This window comes from Lycorma delicatula, chromosome 13, assembly GCF_047948215.1.
Source record: "Lycorma delicatula isolate Av1 chromosome 13, ASM4794821v1, whole genome shotgun sequence".
In the NCBI taxonomy this organism is placed as follows: domain Eukaryota; kingdom Metazoa; phylum Arthropoda; class Insecta; order Hemiptera; family Fulgoridae; genus Lycorma; species Lycorma delicatula.
Genome location: NC_134467.1, coordinates 11681029 through 11695786, shown reverse-complemented (window position 1 = coordinate 11695786; position 14758 = coordinate 11681029). Strand labels below are relative to the sequence as shown.

Sequence of the window (14758 nt, the reverse complement as noted above, 5' to 3'; positions counted from 1 at the left end):
TAACAAATACTCCAACCTCAAAACAAACTAATTTTTCAGTAAAAATTTACCACACTCCAAGCCCTCATGGGAGAGTAATTAAAAAGTGGAAAGGGGCGGATTGGGTCAAACCACATTAAAAAATATTGAAAAACAAAAGTTTTGACATAAAAAATTTTGGGTTACAACAACTCTAACCAATATAATTTTTCATAGTTAGTTTCAAAAGTGATCTGCAATAATTCTTAACTATACAACTGTGAAACACTAAAAATAAAATAAAATTTTGGAAATGTTTCTACCTCAATATGATTTAATTTTTCATACAAGACCGCATGCCATTAAGTTCCCAATCAGGGCAACTAAAAAATTTAAATGAGTAACAAGATTACTTTCAAACAAAAATTTGAATATAAAAAAAAACAAAATATGACAACCTTACCCAAATTGGTGGCTACTTAATATTATTTAAAGCTTGTTACAAAATTGGCCTATAGTATACCCAAGAAGTGGTCTTGACTTAGTAAAGAATATTTAATATTAGTTTAAAAACAGATTTGGGTAAATAGTACAGTGCATGCTATAATATATAGTATATTAACTAATGTGTGTTATCTTACACAATTTAGGCATCAGTATCCTTTGCTTATTTTTTAGGACTATGCTGGATAGTTACTTTTGCATTTCTTACAAAAAAATTTATAGTGTTAAATTTTATTTAAATAAAAAAAATTGCAAAAAAATCAAATTAAAATCAATGCTAGATAATTATTTAGAAAGATGACACTCATTCAAAAGTCAATAATCTTGGCATATGTTGTTTTTACTGAGCTGATTGTAAACATACAAAAAAGTGTTGCTTTATTGTATTTTTTGATTTGTAATTTTTCATTTTAAAATGTTTATATTCCCATAGTAGTGAGGGTAATGTTTTGAATTTCTTTCAATACTCTTTACATTTTTTCTTTTTTGTGTAATCCGTATCAAAAGTTTATTATTTAATATATATTTATCTTTAAATATCTTAAATAAATTATCTTAAATATATACTTCATTAAAATTTGTGTTGACTGATTTAATTTATTGATAAATTGTAAATATAACAGTTATTAAATTATAAGAATGGAATTAAATGAGTTTCTAAACTTCATATGAAAGCAAACATAAACTAACTCAGTTCATTCGCTAGTCTTGGGTAAATTAAAAACTACAGTAAAGCGACACTTTGTTCTTGTTTATTGATGATTAATGAGATGGCCATAACAAAAAATGCCAAGATTACTGATTTTTGAATGTGCATCATCTTTCTAAATAATTATAAAGCTTTCCAAATTCTTCTTTAAAGTTTGAAATTGAGTATCAGGTTAAAAAGTTCTTGATAATATTTTTATTTAGCACCAAATTTTAAAGACAAAAAATAAAAAATGTTTATATTTTAATTTATTGTAATTCTAAATTTTTCTAATATATTATTTTTTTTACCCAGCAGTTACAGGCTCTTAAATAAGGGGGGAGAGTATTCTAATAATGCCAAAAATCACAGTTTTAGCTTTTTTAGTTTCTTTTGGTTTCAGAATGTCATGAAAAATTGAAGTATCAAACATTAAAATCCCCCAGTTGTTTTCATATATATGGATATATATACGTATTAGTGTTCATTCATAAGTATATATGTATTAGTGTCTAGGGATTAATAGATCAGAAATTTAGACCAAAAATTATCAAATTTGGCATTCGTCAGTGATGCATTAATGTTGGACAGTCTTAAAGAATACAGGAATCTTGGGTTATTTGTCAGGACAGTTTAATAATACCAATGCCAATTTTTTAAAATATTATTTTATTATTTTTTATATTTTGACATAAACCTTTTACCGGTCTTGAAATGTATTATGCATTTCAAGTTTATGTTTAATGTTTATATTTTTAAAGGTTTTCTTGCCAGTTTTATCTTTTGTAACATCTTAAGGGCTGTAATCTTGTACAAATATATACAAAATAGTATGTAGATTTAAAACAAAGGCAAAATGTGTTAATTCTTTCAATTGAAATGGGTTATATTTTGTAATTAATATAGTAATTAAATTGGTACAGCTTTTGGCATATATGATTCACCATGTGTGGACTCACTAATTTTCCTTTTGCCTTTAATCCCACTACTGATTCTACCCACTCCACTTACATTACCAGCACCATTCTTTTTACGGTGACTCATCCTTCTTAATACAGCATACACTTTGGAGTTGAATTCTTCTTCATCATCATCATCGCTGCTTGATTTTGAATTGCTATCATTTCGCTGATAGCTACTGATTATAAATTGAAGCATGTGTTTTATTTCTTGCATTTGAGTATACAATTCTTTTTCAATCGGAGTAGATTTACTAATGCCATCTACGTTCAATATATTGCTCTGACGTGATTCAGATGGATCAGAAAAGTTATAACTTATATATGGTGGTATTGATAGTCGTTTACTGTAACAAAATAGAATAAATATGATTAAAGTGGGGAAAAGCTAATCTAAAAAAAAAAAAACTGCCAGCAAATAACATCGGTTGATACTAACAGTATACAAAGAGTGGCACCACTCAATAATCACAGGAAAATATGAAGTATTTTAAAATTGTTTATCCGTAAATTCTGCTTTCTATTTACAAGATATGTCCAGATATTTTGAATATACCAGGTGTAAAAAAAGAATATAAGTATCTCTTGGATTTATTATAATATCTCTTGGATGGTGTAGAGAGTTGATTTACGGCTAGAATCAAAGAATAAAGGACAGTTTTAGCTGCGCTCATGGCCATAGAATGATTCCCCATCTTTCTGCTTAGCAGTGTTACTAGCTAACATGGCAACTCCTGAACAGAAGGTCTTTTGTGTTTTGGAGTTTGCTATATGTGAATCTGTAGTTACAGTATGATGTAAGTTCTGTAGAAAGTTTAATTGTGATCCGCTGAGCGACAATGACAGTCATAGATGGCATAATCGATTTGGAAAAATGGGATATCTATGTAAAGGGAAGAGTTTAGTTTTCTTCAGACACCTTGGTATCAGGGAGTCTTAAACATTTGTTATGCACCCAGCTGTGAACAAGCAAATGACAGTGTGAAATGTTTTAAGAAAATACATATGCATTCATACCATTTACAGCTGTTACAGGGTTTGTAGCCTATCAGCTACACTTTGAATGCCAAACATTAAAATGAAATGTTGACATGAAGACTATTTTTATTATGTTTAGTGATGAATCAACATCTCATCATTGGTAAAGTTAACATACATAATCTCGGCCACCTATTTGAGAGAGGATTGAAGTAAATGTTGCTTCCATTATTCCATACATGCTGGTTTATATATGGAAAGAACTCTCCTATTGTTTGGGTTTGTGCTGTGTGACAAAACCTGCTCGCATTGAACACTTCATTTAATTTGTGATTCATTACTGTATGTCAAATTGAAGAAATATGAAAAGCTTTAAAACCCCTATATCTTTTTTGTACACTGTATATTCATGATTATTACCTTTTATATTTGTAATTTTATCTACGATGATATATAACACCTTAAAATAAAAAAAAATTAATACCAAAAATACAAACAGTTAGAACAGAGCTTCATAGAACATAGTTTAATGTGGCTTCACAATTTTATTTGTAGATATTTCGACACTATGCCATTTCTGACACTAGATACTATAAACTGTTGATTTACAAGCATAAAATTAAAATAATTTAATCATATATAAGAAGATAAAGAATGAAAATACCGTGTAAAACCCCTGGTTTTACATTATATCTGAGAAGAAACAAAGTGTTATAAAATCTACCTTTAAACTCATGCCAGTAAATGTTTAAAAGTTTTGACACAATCCTTCACTTCCTGTTTAGCTTACTTATTTCAACTTTGTTTTGTAATGAAAAATCTTCCAAATACTTTATTTCTATTTGGAAGGTTTATTTTTATTCAAAATATCTCTCACCTTCTGCAAACGTTTTTTCTTAATGTTTCAGCATAGTCTAGAACTCTCTTTAAGTCTTCCTGCATTTCTCTACTAAACTATTTTCATGACTATACATTTAACTATTTTTTTCATTTCAATTCTTTGTACCTATTCTGTAGTTTTATCTTCAGCCATTTCTTATAAGTTTTCTTTAATTAATTTTTCTTCTAATCACGAATCTGTTCTCCTTTTAAATTCCTTCATCTTCTACTCACAACATATTTTTACAGGTGCAAAAAGTACTTCTTTTCAGCTTTCTTTCAATTTTTTTTAATGCACATTCAACAACCTTATTTTTCTAATTGTTTATATATTTTCTATGTCTAACTCTTTACACTGAAAATTTAACTATGCAGAACTCATTATAAAAAAAATTATAACAAGGAAATATTTTAAAAGTAATAGTGAAAGTAGATAACTTACCCACATGATTTCTTTTTCTTCTGGTGTTTGAAAATGATACCTATTATTGATTCTAATAATGGATGAGGAAAATAATGATTACTTTTAAAATTAGCAGCAGAAGCATTTGCATCTATGACTAATGTTGTAGGCACATGCTGTCGTTTTATTAATATGTTGTAAATGAAAATTCTTTGTAAATATGGATGTGACATCAATTTCTCAAAGTGTGAAATAAACTCAGCTTGCTTTATTAAGCATTTAACATGACCTTTGATCAGTAAATCCTATAAAAAAAAAATTAAAAAAATTAACTTCTATGTTATAAGATACGTTCAAAAAGTTCCTGGAATTAGCTTGCTTTTCAAAAACTTGAAACATGAAAGTTTTAGAGTATGTTTCCTTCAGCAGTTACAAATTTTGCCATCTGTAAATTTGTTGGAAACATTTCTCTTAACCATTTTTGAGATATTGTCTTAAGCTGTTTCGGTGCACTGGCCATCTTGTCATTGGAGTTCCTGTATCTTTTACCCTTCAGAGTAATTTTACAAGCTAGGAAACAAGTAAAAATCAACTGTCAAGAATGCATGGTAGATGTTCCAATTTTGTTACATTGTATCACGTGCCACCAGGTACTCTTTGACAAGATGAGTTGTGTTCTTGCAGTGTCATGCAAAAGAATCAAATTAGTTCTTTTTTTTAGTTCTATTTTCTATATCTAATTATTTTTTTTCCATTTTTTAAGACTGTTCCTTCTTACTGCATTCTATATATGATAAAAGATATCAACATTTTATTGAAGAAAAAAATTAACATTTCCTTGTTCAATGTCTGCCCTTCAAGAATGCATTTGTAGTAAGCAATAACCTGCAATTAAAAAAAAGAAAATAACTTTTCTTTTGCTTCTATCCAAAGGAGATTTCTGTGACCAGGAAGATGATGTTGATTTCCATCTTGACAACTGTCACTTTGTGGATCGTACAAAAATTGCTATATTTCATCTTCTGTTATGATCTTGCTCAAAACATTTTGATTATAATCAGCCGTATTGATGAAGTTTCTAGGGCATTTTTATGCAAGTTTCTTTCTGATCTTCAGGCAACATTTTTGGAACAGTGTTGATAAATGGTATACGTATTTTAATCGCTATGAAACTGTTTTTTTTTTTTTTTTTGGTTTTTTGTGGGCGAAAAATGCCAGGGCGTTATCATCGCCCGGTAGTTATTATTAAGAGGGTAATATAACTCCAAAATAATAAGCTAAACAAGGTGTAAATGTAATATTAATCATATAATAAAGATCTACTAAAACAAGCCAAGAAGGCAAAATAAAACCCAAAACTAATATCACAGACAAAGTTGATAAAATATTAAAGATAAAATAATAGAATAAAGAAAGTATAAAAACTTACCTAACTCTGACGGGTTGTGCAAAAACCCCCACCCCGGATAGTAAAATTAAACTAAAAAATCAAATCGAAAATAAAGGTAAAATTATTAAAAAACTCTCCTTACAGAAAAACATATATAAGTATATTAAATCCTTTGCAGTAACCCAGTACTATGCAAAATGAGAAACATTCGCTCCAAAACCCTGCCATCATTGCCCAAGACATCACGAATGCTGCTGGGTATATTAAACTGATGACGCAACGCCGCATAACATACGCAGTCCACGAGAATGTGGTGCACAGTCATACGGCAGTTGCATCGTGTGCACAGGGGTGAGTCTCCTCCTGACATTAGATACTCGTGAGTGATCCTCGTATGCCCCAACCGTAACCGGCAGAGGACCAGTTTCTCACGACGAGAGTTCCTGCAAGAGGAGCCCCACGGCAACACTGAGTCTTTAATCCGTCGAAGTTTACTATCGACGGCAGCCGTCCAGCCACTTTGCCACCTTGCTCGCAGTGATTGTTTTATATGATTAATAAAATCAAAGGTAGTAACTCGGGTGGTGAAAGGAGGCTGAATACACGCATCTTTCGCAGCAGAATCTGCCCTCTCATTACCAAGAATCCCAACGTGGCTAGGGATCCAGCAAAAACCTACCCCCTTGTTTCGTTTTTCTAACTCGGCGATTTTATCATAAATGACAACGACGACAGGATGTCTGGAATAAAGGTTTTCCAACGCCTGGAGAGCACTGTACGAGTCACTGCAAATAAGAATGTTCCTATATTTAGGGCCAACGATACTTACAGCCCTATCCACAGCGAGTAGTTCCGCGGTGAACACACTCATATTTGGCGGGTAGGCCAAACATATGTCAGTTCATTGAAAACAAAAACACAACCAACGTTACCGTCACGCTTCGACCCATCAGTGTATACCACCACGTCTGGGTTCGACTTGGTGAGGAGAAACTGGAACACCTGCTGGTAAACAATAGGTGGCGTTGATTGTTTATCATACGTTGCAAGATCAAACGTAAAATTTACACGAGAATAAACCATGTAAAATTTACGTGGTTTATTCTCCACGGGGGATTCGAGCACGGACATGATGGAAAGAACGAGCGAGTGCCAACATTCATACGCTGCAGCAGACGTCGTGTACGGACACCCACAGGCGCAGTACAACGTGGACGATCCTCATACTTCCTCAAATTAGGATTCTTAAGAACCGGGTCAAAAGCCGGGTGATTCGGCTGTCCGCTGAGACGGACAAAATAAGTTAACAAAAGCTGGTCTCGTCTATCCCAAAGTGATGGCTCGCCACTGTCTACAAGTAAGCTTGCGATAGGGCTCAATCTAAACGCACCCGTGGCAAGCCGAAGAAAAGAATGATGCACACCGTCCACCATCTTAAGTACGGTTTGACGAGCTGAAGAATAGGCGACACAACCGTAATCCAAACGGGAACGAACAAGGGAGTAGTAAAAACGTAACATACACGACCGATCGGCCCCCCCCCCCCCAGTTGGTGTTACTTAGGACCCGCATCATATCCAAAAGTTTGGAACACTTTGTCCTCAAATCTCTCATATGTGTGACCCAAGTAAGACGGCTATCAAAAAGCAAACCCAGAAACCTGACGTAAGTAGATACAGCAATAAGCTCCCTGTTTAGAAAAACCCGCGGATTAGAAGGGTTCCGTAGCCGAGAAAAGACTACACATTTCGTCTTGTCGGGTGAAAATGTGAAACCAGTAGTCCCTGACCAAGCCTCAAGGCGAAATATAGTGTTCTGCATCAGCCGCTCCGCAGTGGGTGTAGAGCGGCTCGCAACGTAAATAACAAAATCATCAACGAAAAGACAACAAGGGACAGGAGCCTGCACACAATTGGTAATGCTGTTTATGGCCACAGAAAACAAGGTGGCACTTAATACACTACCTTGCGGTACCCCATTTTCTGAGACGGCACTGTCTGAAAGTGAATCGTCTACACGAACAAGAAACGTCCGGTGATTCAAGAATCCCCGGATAAAAGCAAGCATGTTGCCAGTGATCCCCCACCTCCTAAGGGTGTTAAGAATGCCACGTCGCCAGGCGTGTCGTACGCCTTTTTTATATCGAAAAAGATAGCAACGAGGTGTCGGCGGTTCAGGAAGGCGTTTTGTATGGCTGTCTCCATCGACACCAAATGGTCAATGGAAGATCTCCCATGTCGGAAACCACACTGTTCCGAAGAAAGAAAGCCATGTTTCTCTAAGTACCACGCAAGCCTGCGATTCACCATCCTCTCCATTACTTTACACAACACGCTTGTTAAAGAAATAGGGCGGTAGCTTAAGGGATCGGTTTTCTCTTTGCCAGGCTTTAGTACTGGTATAATAAATGCCTCCGACCAGTCGGGCGGAAAGACTTGACCGGAGAATAAACCATTGTAAATACTCAAAAGATGTTGTAGTGCTGAATCAGGAAGGTGCGAAAGCATACAAAGGCGAACGTTGTCCGGTCCGGGGGAAGTGTCACGAGAGTTCCTAAGTGCGTGCAACAATTCTTTAAGTAAGAATGAAGTGTTCAATTCACCATCCGAAACACCAATATTCAACCCCAATACTTCCATCCGTGCTTTGTACCTCTGAAAGTCGTTACTATATGACGAGGTGAGAGACACCGAACGGAAAGACTCCGCTAAAGTATTTGCTACAGCCGAAGATGACGTTAGGAGTTCCCCCTCATCGACGAGACCGAGAATAGATTGCCCTGGCGACCTGAAAATTGCATGGACTTTTCTCCACACAGTAGACGTGGGAGTAGTACGTGAGATGGAGTTCACATACTTCGTCCATGAATTCCTCTTAGCGGTCAAGAAGACCCGACGGCACACTGCCCTAGCCCTGCGGTACATATCTAGATGTTCAGTTGTAGGTCTATTATTGAATTTGCGTAGTGCTCGCCGTCGATTCCGAATAGCACACTTGCAATCATCATTCCACCACGGAACGGAAGGACGTTTTGGATTACCCGATGTTTGTGGAACACATCTGCCGGCTGTTTCAAGTATTTTGGACGTAAAAGAGGAAAGTTGCTCAAGGATGTTCGCACCGACGTCATACTGCGATTGGAAGGCCATACGATATCCATCCCAATTCACCTTTTCGACAATCCACCTCCGTGGCCTTCTCCGAACCTCGTGGTCCACATCGAAACGAAGAACAATTGGTTTATGGTCGCTGCCATGAAAATCATCACAAACAGACCAATCAAAACGAGGGAGTAAAGTCGGCGAGCACATGGAGAGATCGATATTAGACACAGTACCAGACGATAAAGACATGAATGTATGAGACCCATCATTCAGAAAACAGAGGTCCAAGTCCTGTCTCACATCGTGTACTATATTTCCCCGAGTGGAGCAGAAAGTCGAGCCCCAAGAAACACGGTGGGCATTGAAGTTTCCCACTATTAATGATGGAGATGGTATTTGTGTGAGGAGGTCTGAGATATCCAGAGCACTGAACTCAGTGTTCGGCGAGAGATATAGATTGCAGATATGCGCAACTTGAAGGGGACAGAGATCTTCACTGCAACAGCAGGAACGAGAGTGGTCAGTCGAATCCTTGTAGCCGATACCTCATCCCTCATGAAAATAGCCACTCCACCACTCTCTCTACCGTCCACTACACAGTCGAATCTCTCACAAAAGTATCCCCTGAGTGCGATTGGGTCATGTCGCAGAAGATGAGTCTCCTGGAAACACATAACAATCGGATCATGCAGCTGCACCAGTACTCCAATATCTGCAATGCGGGACCGTACACTCCGAATATTCCACTGAATAATGTTCATAAAATCAAAATAAAGTAAAAAATATAAATATAATAATAATAAATATACTCCAGTAAATTTTGGTCCCACGAGAACCAGCGATACAATAGACCACTCCAGCAGAGCGCACGCGTACTGGAGCTAGAGCTAAATACAACTGGGTTTGCTCTGGTGCCCAAAGGACATCGTTCGAGACTCACTACGTAGAGCCATTCACCCATCGGCACGATAGTTCCCACCTTGGGTTACGGTTGCATTTCATACGATGTCGCAACACCATCAAGTGTAAGTGAAAGAGAAAACTGTGTTGGATGTTGTTGTGTAGTCGAGTAAATGTATATGTTGTAATTCATGTAGTGTACCTGGTATAGCATACGTGTATAGTGAAAAGTATTCTGCAGCTAAGTGTGTAGTGGGAAGAAAAGCTGCAGAGGCTAGGCCTGTGGCTATGAAACTGTGGTAACTTCGAACCAGTACCCCAACTATTAACTCTATTTCCTTGATAGTTTTTTCCACCACTTTGTGCAACTTTTTCAACACGCTGAAGATTTTCTTCATTTGTCATTGTAGACAGGGGTCTATTACAAATGTCATCTTCAGAATTAATATGGCCATCATTAAAATGCTTATACCAACTGTAAACTGCTGTTTTCTTTCATTGCAGATTCTCTAAATTCTTTTTCAAGCAGCGATAATGTCTGTGACAGTTTAAGAAAAATGCAAAGTCTGTGTATGTGTGCTGTTCAGTTGTTGACCTTTTCATTGTAACATACATAAAACAAACAGCTTCAGTTTTGTTATATATGAAACAGAAAACATATGATGTGGCTGTTTCATGGTGTAAAAAAAATTAGTATTGCCAACATAAAAACCAAAAATTTCCTTATGATTGCTATTTTAAACTGTATGAGGGAATTCCAGTAACTTTTTGAACTTACCTTGAATGCACACACAAATATATCTTCTGAAAAGAATTAAATAGTTGATTTATAATAAAATAGTATTATAAGTAGTTTATTATACTGTCTAAAATAAAATAAGCTTTAGTGAGGTCGCATATAAGTAGTGCTACTTAGCTCAAACACCTCTAGTTACTTTATAACAAAGTAATGCGTAAAAGGAAAAAAGCTTGCTTTTTTCCAATATGAAAGGAATGGATGATCACTATGGCATTGTTCTCTTTTTATTTGATAACTTTTAATCCATATTCAAACCCAGCCTTGCTTATTATTTTGTTTGGAACAAAAATTCCTCAAAATTTTCCAATGAAAAAGCTTTATATAGTAAAAAGAGAAATTGCTTATATCTCTAAAAGTATTCTATTACAATGTTACAATCTCTTCAGATATTGTGCATATGAAAATTTAAAGAGAGATGGTATAACTCACCTGTATATCATTGACTGCTAGACCGACCATAAGATTCATTAAAACAACAGTTGCCAACAAAACAAATAATAAAAAAATGAATCTACTAGCATATAATTCTTTTTTACCCTTCCCGTGTTCAAATAAATCTTCATAATCAAATTCTCCAGCCATCATTGTTGTTGTTTTAACAAATGAAAAAAATGGATTACTAAACAGTTCACTATTTGGAAATTGAATACAAAAACAGAAAACAAAACCGATGACGAGGCAAATAAATGATGTTAACACCTACAAAAAATGTATTAAGTATTAAATAATTATTATAAATTGTGACATAATTAATATTCTAGTTAATGACACATACACAACACTGCTTTTACAAAATTTGAACAAAAACTAAAATAAAAATTATTATAAAATAATACTAATAATTAAGATTAATTTCTAAGATACTATAATTTAATTTGTCTTAGTCTGTACAATAACTACTAGAGCAGTAAGCAGCCTAAAAGAGAATGAAAAAGTCATGTTGAAGAATAACAAGTGCATCATACCAGGTATGCTAAGAATTAGTACTTAATCAGGGTTGCCAATTTGAAATTATGTTTAGAAAAAGTTAAGAAAGTACACCATCTTGCCTCCACTGTTGACCCAAATATGGGTCTCCCTTAATACTAGCTGATTTTAAATTAAATAAAAACTTATGGTGTAGCGTTGATAAAAGGCTCGGTATTAATCAGAAGAAACTTACTAGATAGCAGGATTAAAAATACAAATAACCATTATTTACTGTACTAAAAGTTTGTTTCATAAGATCAGAAAGAAAGTTACTTCAAATTACAAAAATGATCCAAGTTTCCTAATGTTTATTATTGTGAGAAATGTTTGCCATTGTGGTAAGCAATGCAGTCAGCTGGTTACTATTTTTTCAAACTTATTTAAATAGATCATTCAAAAAGGACTGCAGAAGTTTAATCAAAACACAAACAGTTAAGGTGTCATTTTGTGGCAAAATATAACAATTTTTTCACAATCGGTCACTTTTGGCTGTTATGAAAACTATCTGGGGTAATACAGCACGTAACTCACTGAAGCTTTCTTGTCAAACCCAATTCAGCATATTCACTAAACCACTTCTGCAGTTGTTGCAATGATTAGTTTTTTGAATTCAATAGGAGTCGAAGGTAATACGGGAACAAACACTTGATTTTTTAAATTAAACCCTAAAAATCAGCATCTCAAATATGAGAAATGAGGTGGTAAATAATTGGGCCAGTTCAACCAATCTACCAAGAAAATATTTGTGTAGAAAATTTGGACTTCTATGTAACAGTATCATGTTGTATAGTCTCTTTGGAAGTAAAAGCATTCTTGGAGATTGATTTAACTGTAGTATTTTAAAGTGATTTCAGATATCCAGGAACACGATACTTTATATTCTCAATGAAAGATGATAGGCCTTACGCTTTAAATTGATTAAGAGCACAAAATACATTTGGATTATAATAAACATGCTCCAGAGATTCATATGGAATGTTCTAACTCCAGTTTCTTCTGAGGATGTTCACCTTACTGCTGACTTTAAATATAAAAGTGGCTTTACTGGGAACACCTCATTTCCCTCTAATTGATTTAATCCTTTCTACACAGAATAATAATTAACTGACTTATCAGCATCAATAATATCTTGCCCAAAATTATATCTGAATGGTTTCAAGTTCAAATATTTCCATAGTGCATATCAAAAGTCAGTGTAATGTCTGTTTCAATAGGCACACATCCTGTTGACTTTTATGAGGATCATATATAAAATTTTCCTCAATCAGTTCTACAGGAGTATCAAAATATTGATGTTTCTTTTTAACAGAACAATTTCTACAAAATTCTAGAGCAAAAATTTTAGGTCTTGCCGGGATCCTTGCCATATTGGACATAAAATTTTCTTGAATTAGTTTATTTTATGTAACAAAAAGACATAAGCACGTTCCATTCACATGAAAGTAACAGCCATTTTGCAAGATGAACTAAATGGACATCACTAACACTCTTTGTGAAAGAATTTGTATTAGATTTTGAAGAGTTCATGGGGATTTTCTAACCCCCAGATGAAGGATGTTGTGAGTTAACTTTTCCACTAAGATGAAATGTTGACTCGTTACTAAACATCAGGATTAAGAAAGTTATCATCTTCATGCTGCAAAATTTTTATTGTGAAGTCGGAACACACAGCATAGTCAGTAGGCTTTAAAGCCTGTAACAGTTGTAAACAGTATGAACACATACGTAACATGTAATTTCTTAAACATTCCCCAATGTCATTACGGGCATCACTATGGCTGGCCTTCCTAACAGGTTTTTTAAGAATATACAGGAAGGATATCCTGATATGTTTAACCTTTTTCAGACACCCTCAGTCATCGCGTACTCTTTCCTTTACATAGATATCTGGTCATTTAAAAGCGATTATGCCACTGATGAAAGTAATTGGTCACTCAGAGGAACATAATTAAACTTAAACTTTCTACAGAACAGGCATGAAACTGTAAATACAAATTCACATTTAGCAAACTGCAAAACAAAGAGGGTTTCTGTTCAGGAGTTGCCATCACCTGCAGTGGCACTGTCAAGCATAAAGATAAGGAATTAATCTACGGCTATGCATGCAACTAAAACTGTCCTTTTTGATCTTTGATTCTACCTTTAAAATCAAGACTGTACACCTCACCCAAGAAATTTTAACAAATTTAAGCCCCAATTTTTTTTTTTTTTGTACACCCAGTATAATAATTATTACACAAAGTAGTTCATGCAATTAAAAAATAATAGAGTTTATTTTTCAGTTAAATGTTTAATGCCTATGAATCAACAATTTTTTTAATCTAATAAATAGAACATTTGTTTTATGATGTCTATTATTTAAGCCTACTATTTTTAATTAATCTCTTTTTTAATAATTTTTCTTTATAAAACAAAATAGCATTACATTCAACCACATTATAACAATAAACCTGTTTAAATATTTTTTCTAGTTCCAAGCAGATTTCTCAATCAATTTAATGTAAAATGCCTTCCTTCATACAAGAATACTTTGATTTAAAACAAACCCTTGTATAATAATGTAATTCAGTAGCCTGATGTAAAAATATATCTTTCGTTAAAACAAATTTCAAAAAAAAAATTACTTTTTTATGGTCAAATATTTATAATGAAATATGTGGCTGTAAGTGTAATAACATGTAAAGTAACTTACTTTTACTCATGTCGCCACTTAAACTGTTGTAAAATGTGGTAGACTGTGCATATTAAGAACTGGAAATGGAACAGAAGTGTATCTTAGAAAGTTGATGTACTATGGTGAGTATAAAAATGTTGAAACTGAGGATGAACATGAAACTAGGTTTCTTAACCTTGTTAGTACACATTACAGTTTACCCATTCCTTTGTCAGACACTCCTTAGATATAAACTGCAGTGTCTTGCATCGGCTGGCTTTCCACTCTTTATTATGTTTTTATAATTTTATTTTTAGTCTAATTTATTTCTACTATATCTTAACCATCAATTAAGAGGTATAAAATATTTTTTTTCCAATAAAAATTACATAAAATAATTCTTTATATTTACAACTCCTTAACTGATGGATTGGTTTTCAAGATTTTTCACTGCAACTCAAGTTTGCTTTTACTTATTAGATTGTGCACTTGTACATTATACAGTTAATTTTTTTAGGATTTTCAATTTTTGTTTAAGCTTTATCAGTTAAAAGTGCTATTAACATCAATTAAG

At 34.0% G+C, this 14758-nt stretch overlaps 1 protein-coding gene across 2 annotated transcripts in view; it reads right to left on the bottom strand.

The window, feature by feature from the left end:
- Positions 1-1812: 1812 nt before the first annotated feature.
- Positions 1813-14758, bottom strand: part of LOC142333904 (transient receptor potential cation channel subfamily A member 1 homolog) — a 45003-nt gene continuing 32057 nt past the window's right edge. Inside the window, exons 8-10 of one of the 2 annotated variants that reach the window (XM_075381499.1) lie at positions 10992-11261; positions 4409-4674; positions 1813-2456 (exon numbers count right to left, since the gene is read on the bottom strand). In XM_075381499.1, the coding sequence (XP_075237614.1) occupies positions 2060-2456; positions 4409-4674; positions 10992-11261 (933 nt within the window). In that variant the 3' untranslated portion in view covers positions 1813-2059. The remainder of the gene's footprint in view (positions 2457-4408; positions 4675-10991; positions 11262-14758) is intronic. The other variant, XM_075381500.1, reaches the window with a different exon arrangement.